Here is a 6,000-nt window from a genome sequence, read left to right on the forward strand (position 1 = left end):
CTCAATAACCTTATTTGTCGCCTTTATTTTTCTACAGAGACAGTTTCCATCTCTGCACCTTACACAGATGCCATTATCCTCAGCACTTTTCCTGCAAGCCATGTTATCACAGTAGAGAAGGCGGCACGCAATGAATTTACAACTCCAAAACCTGCCAAAGGAGCATGCACCACACAGTGTAATCTTTAGTTGATCCTGTCCCCGAGGCTTTTATCCCCACTAAGCACTATTATTGTGTGAGGGATACAAAAGCTGAGACCATCTGAAGCCCACAGTCTCCTTCCAGCTGTTGACAGAGTGTCTATTATTCCTGGTGTGAGTCCCATTGCAGGAGGAGTTATAAGCCAGGGAGAAAAGAGGACTTGCAAATCAAATTGCTCTAATCCACTGAAGCATCTGTCTTCATTCTCCAGAGGGCAGCAGGGTGTGGAGCTGAGGAGCTCTGTGCCCTGATCATGACTGGAAAAGAAAACAAAACCTGTCGCTGAGGAATGATATGAAGTGCCTTGGTCAGCCAGCTGTGCAGAACATATACGCCCTGGATGGCAGGATAGTCAGTTCGACTGTTTTTTAGGGTTTTTTTTTTTGCCAAGTGCAAAGATGTTAAGGGGTTTGGTCAAAGCTTCTCATTAAATGCAGTCATTCATGCTTATATTTTTCTGACTTTTTATCTATTTTACCCCCCGTTCACCAAAAGCACAAACAAACGAAGCAGCTCAAAAGTCATGATGTGAAAGTAGAGCTGTGCACTTTCTCTGCTCCTGTTACTGCATCTACCATTCAAAGAAACCAACTTTTTTTTTCCCCCCCTGACGAGTTCGTTCTGTGATTGCTGTTTTTAGCCGTATTCAAACAGAATGGCTCATGATGTCAGCTCAATCGCTTTTCCCCCTCACCCACAGAGTAAATGTCTTTGGTTTTGCGCTGTTTGTGATTAATGGAACATCAGAAGCCGATCTCGACTCAGTGTGATACAGTCCTGAGGATATGAGTCTGCCAGGGACACATAAACATCATTAATGAACAAGACGTATGACTGGAGAGACAGAGTGACAAAGAGAGGGCAAGGAAGCAGAAAGGAAAGCAATATTTATTTTTGTCAGTCATGTAATGTATATTTACCTGTAGTTTTGGTGCTTTATTGCCTCTGAGCGGTGATGGAGAGACAGTTTATGCCCCGGGATCTTGTGTGATTACCTATCATCAGTTTAGTTCATAGGGACAAATGGGTGGCAGCACCTTTTTCTAAATCCATTTGGAAAATTGCATCTCCCTTTGCTCTTTCATGCCCAGTGGCAAAGAACTCGGAAGTGTACAAAGAAAACTTCTGCACTCATCTAGTGAAGACAGCTATATTTATCTGGGTATGTAGCTCTCTGTTGGGCTTAGAGGCTTAATTACCCAGAAGAGAGGAAAGCAAAAATGAAATGCAATTACGCAACTCTGTGCACTGGATACTGGAGCTATTGCAGATAGGGACATTACTTTTGCCATTTGTGTAGTGGAGGTCTGACCTTTAAGTCATGTTTTTTTCCGCAGAACAAATCTGCTAATCCTTTAGGAAACAAATCCCAACCTTTAAAGTGTTTATTTAAAACGTTCAGTCTACTTACTTTAAAATACTAAAAGGTTCTGGGTTCTTGCCCTCCTTTAAACGAGAGCAACCTTTTCTGAAAATTGTGTAAAAAAAAAAAAAAATGCTTAAATGTCAAATTACTTCCTCGCTTCACTGGAAAATGTACACAAACTGAAGGACGAGGTTTCACACCAGCACTGGTAAAGACAAAATTAATGACACATATTATACATTATATACCTATGGTCGTCATGCCCTAAAGCGAGACTCTTCAGAAACAGCTCCTCAGTGTCAAATTGGAGAGTTCCACTGGCGTCAAATGAATGTGCATGTATGAAGCTAAGAAAATTGCATCAAAATGAAATCTCATTGTGTGTGTCCCTGTGCCTCCCTGGTGGCGACAGCGTGAAGGATGTAGAGCCGGAGGAGGGGGGAGGATGGAGTGCTCCTGGAAAACGGTGCTGCTGCTGGTGTGTGCGTCTCTGGGGGTCCAGTACACGGCCATCCGCACCCTGAGGGACTCTCTGTCTGGACCCTGTCAGGGAGCCTACAACTGCCAGACACGACACCACAGAGGTACACCTCCAAAAGCCAGTCCAGACTGTCCCACATTGTCTCACCACAAGACAACACAAAATATGCATGAGCTGTTTATGCTTAAAGAGGTGGATGACAAGATCAGATATTTACCTTAACGTTTAAAGACCCACGACTATTTTTCTCACAACTTCCAAATATTTTTTTTATCTTTACCAAGTGATTTATCAGTATTTATTTTACTATTATCTTCTGCATTTTGTGTTTTTCAGTGAAAATTGGGTATTTTCTCTTTCTTAATCCATAAAGACCCAGTGCTACTTTTACAGCAGTTCCCAAATGACATTTTCACTCTATTTAGCCTCTCTTAAGTGATTTATTATAATATTCTCATCTATATTTTGCATTTTTCACTGTAAATCATGTATTTTCCTATATTTAATTCCCTATATTCAATTTAGATGCTCATGAAAACTCAGAGTTAATCAAAGGTTATTATATCAAAACAGAGAGACCTGAAGAAAAAGTGACTTTTTCAGTCAAATCTATCGTTAACTTTAACAAAAAACAAGTGTGTCCATCCCCTGTCATTGATTCCAACTCCATGGGCTTTATTTGTGAATCAATATTGTAGAAGATGGTGGTGTTTACGTGTTCACTACGGAGCCTCTTAACGTTCAAATGGGTCATGTTTGATGACCCTGAAAAGATGCATCCATAAAAACTGCATTTTATTTACATGTATTGATAGGATTTATGAATAGTTATTAAACAGTTTAGATCAGTAGATGCTTTTGGTTGCCAATGGAGGTTTGGGTCTTTACGGGTTAATGTTCTGATCCTGCAGATGTTCATAAAAGCTCAAAGTAAATTCAAAGGTTAGTAGATCAAATTAGGGGGAAAAAAATGAGGAAAATGTGAGTTTTTCAACAAAATGTATCTTCAATTGAACATAAAATCCATTGCCTCCAACCACTGTCATTAGTCAGACTACATGGATTTTACTGGCGAATCAATGTTGTCGAAGATGATAGTGTTTCCACGCTTACTACAGAGCCTCTGAACGTCCGAATGGATCATATCTGATGACCATGAAAAGATGAACAACTGTATTTTACTTCAATTACTTACATGTATTGATAGGATTAGCAGATAAACAATTATTATACATTTTAGATCAATAGATGCTTTGGGTCAGCAGTGGATGTTTGGGTCTTTATGGGTTAAAATGCAATGATTGTTGTTGCAGAATCTTTAAATAATCACCAGCAGAGGGCATTAGCAATTTTAGCAATATTTGTAATATTTCAGTAGTTGAGAGAAGATTTAAGCTGTGATGCTACATATGAAGAAAAAGCAAAACAGGTCTTCATATGAGGGAATTCCCGAGAAGAGGTTAAAAAAAAAAATTATGTGTGATTCATTTTTACAATTATCCTTCAATTTATCTCCATTAATCTCCCTCTCATAGCACAGCTGCAGCCTGCTGGTGTTGATCTTCTGTGTACAAAAGTAACATCCCCTTTGCAATCAGCTCCTCATCAACAGTAATTACACGTTAGCTATTTGCACTATATTTAGAGATCCGCCATTTCATAAACCCCTAACGGTAACCAACAGCAGACAAGCAACTTACTCATGCATGTTTACCATCTAAATTATTAAAGTGTTATTGGCTTGGTTCAGTCGTTTACTTTCTCCTAGCTCGAAGTTAAGATGGCAGCTCACTTTTAGTTTTATGGACTGAAATCACTCTGTTAAAATAAGTGAAATCACTCCTCTTTTACTACAGATGTCAATGTAAACAAGTCATTTCAAGTTGTTTACCAGAGAAGATGATATATAATACACTTGAATGTGAAGTCAGTATTACAAAATAGGAATATGAGTGTGTAAGGGGTAATAGTTTTTGGCTTCTTTCTGTTAGATTCCAGGTGGAGAGTGTTGTGCGATGATAGCTGGACGCCTGTGGAGTTGCCTCGGAAGCACATCCTTCTGTTTGCAACTACACGGAGTGGCTCGTCCTTCACTGGGCAGCTTCTCAATCAGCACCCAGGGGTCTTCTATGTGTTTGAACCTCTCTACCACGTCCAGCAGGCCTTCACTAACTCCACCAGCAGGCTGCGGCGCACCTTGGACCGAAGGGCCCTTCTGGGAGCGTACAGGGACCTCCTTCTCAATCTGTACACGTGTGACCTTCACTTCATGGAGAATTACATACATCCAGAGCCCCAGGACCACATTACAAGCTCATTGTTTCGCAGAAGCTCAAGCCACGCTCTGTGTTCCCCTCCTGTTTGCGTCGAGGGGTCGGACGCAGCGACTTCTGATCCACCTGATGAAATGTGGTGTCCGAAAAAGTGTGGGGCCTTGAATTTCACTTTAGCTTCCATTTCATGTCTGTCAAAAGGACACGTGGCCATAAAGACTGTACGAGTTCCTGAGGTGGGGGACCTGCGAACACTAACTGAAGATCCACGCCTGGACCTGAAAATCATCCACCTGGTGAGGGATCCGAGAGCCATCTTAGCTTCGCGCATGGTGGCGTTTTCAGATCAGTTTCGGGCGTGGAAAATATGGAACGCGACAGGACGGCAGCCGCGATACGTGGACCTCTCACAGATCACCAGTACCTGTAAGGACATGGCGGCCTCTGCTGAAACAGGCCTGCAAAGACCGGCGTGGCTACGGGGACGCTACCTGCTGATTCGATACGAAGATCTCGCATTCAAGCCAAAGGACAAAGCCACTGAGATCTACAGGTTTGTGGGGTTGGAGATGGAGGACAGAGTAAGGATGTGGATTGCAAAGAACACCAACAGCAACACGTCGTCTCCGTCTGAGTGGAACTACAGATACTCCACCACCAGAGACTCCAGAGCGACGGCGGAGAGCTGGCGGCTCCGTCTTAGTTTTGACATAGTCAGGACTGTGCAGGATTTGTGTAATGACACTCTGGCTCTGCTGGGATACAGACAGGTTCACTCTGCAGCTGAACTCAAAAACATGTCCCACAGTTTAGTGGAACCCAGGACCTTTCAACCATCAATACAGTAGATTTGATATAAACATAAGTATTTATTTATTTATTTAACCCATAAAGACCCAGTGCTACTTTTCTGGCAGTTCCCATATGAATTTTTCTCTCTATGTAACCTTTCTTAAGTGATTTATCACCATTCATTATAATATTATTCTCTGTATTTTGCATTTTTCACCGTAAATCATGTATTTTCCTATATTTAATTTAGATGTTCCCCGTGACCCTGGTGAGGATAAAGCAGGTCAGAAGATAAATGAATGAATGAATTTAGATCTTTATGAAAACTCACAGTAAATTCAAAGGTTATTATATCAGAACAGAGAAAAGTGAAGAAAAAGTGACTTTTTCAGCAAAAATATATCATTAACTGAATATAAAAATAAGTGTCTCATTGATCCAACTCTATGGGTTTTACTGGTGAATCAATGTTGTAGAAGATGACAGTGTTTCCACGTTCACTACGGAGCCTCTGAACATCTAAATGGATCATATCTGATGAGCGTAAAAAGACGAACAACTGCATTTTACAGCGATTATTTATACTAGGGGCATTGTACCCGTGGTGCCATTGTACGATCGCATGAGAAGCTAAAACGTCCTCCTGTGGTGCAACAGTGGCATTGTACCTGTGGTGCCATCCCATGCTGCAACATCGATCAGACAAAGTGCATTATATAGTAGGATGTATTGATAGGATTAGTGGATCAACAGGTATTAAACATTTTAAATTAGTGGATGTTTGGGTCTTTATGGGTTAATGTCGACTTGCTCTTTCTGTCACAATGTCGTTACGATGAATGTAATTTATTTTATTTTCTGATAAACCTCGAATGTTGGATCATGT

At 41.1% G+C, this 6,000-nt stretch overlaps 1 protein-coding gene across 3 annotated transcripts in view; it reads left to right on the forward strand.

The window, feature by feature from the left end:
• LOC115421092 (carbohydrate sulfotransferase 1) overlaps nt 1-5,265 on the forward strand; it is a 27,216-nt gene extending 21,951 nt beyond the window's left edge. For all 3 annotated transcript variants that reach the window (XM_030136806.1, XM_030136804.1, XM_030136805.1), the window contains exons 2-3: nt 1,981-2,152; nt 4,041-5,265. In XM_030136806.1, the coding sequence (XP_029992666.1) occupies nt 2,014-2,152; nt 4,041-5,170 (1,269 nt within the window). In that variant the 5' untranslated portion in view covers nt 1,981-2,013 and the 3' untranslated portion in view covers nt 5,171-5,265. The remainder of the gene's footprint in view (nt 1-1,980; nt 2,153-4,040) is intronic.
• The last annotated feature ends 735 nt before the right edge of the window (nt 5,266-6,000 follow it).

The sequence above is a fragment of the Sphaeramia orbicularis genome, chromosome 6 (genome assembly GCF_902148855.1).
Source record: "Sphaeramia orbicularis chromosome 6, fSphaOr1.1, whole genome shotgun sequence".
NCBI lineage: Eukaryota > Metazoa > Chordata > Actinopteri > Kurtiformes > Apogonidae > Sphaeramia > Sphaeramia orbicularis.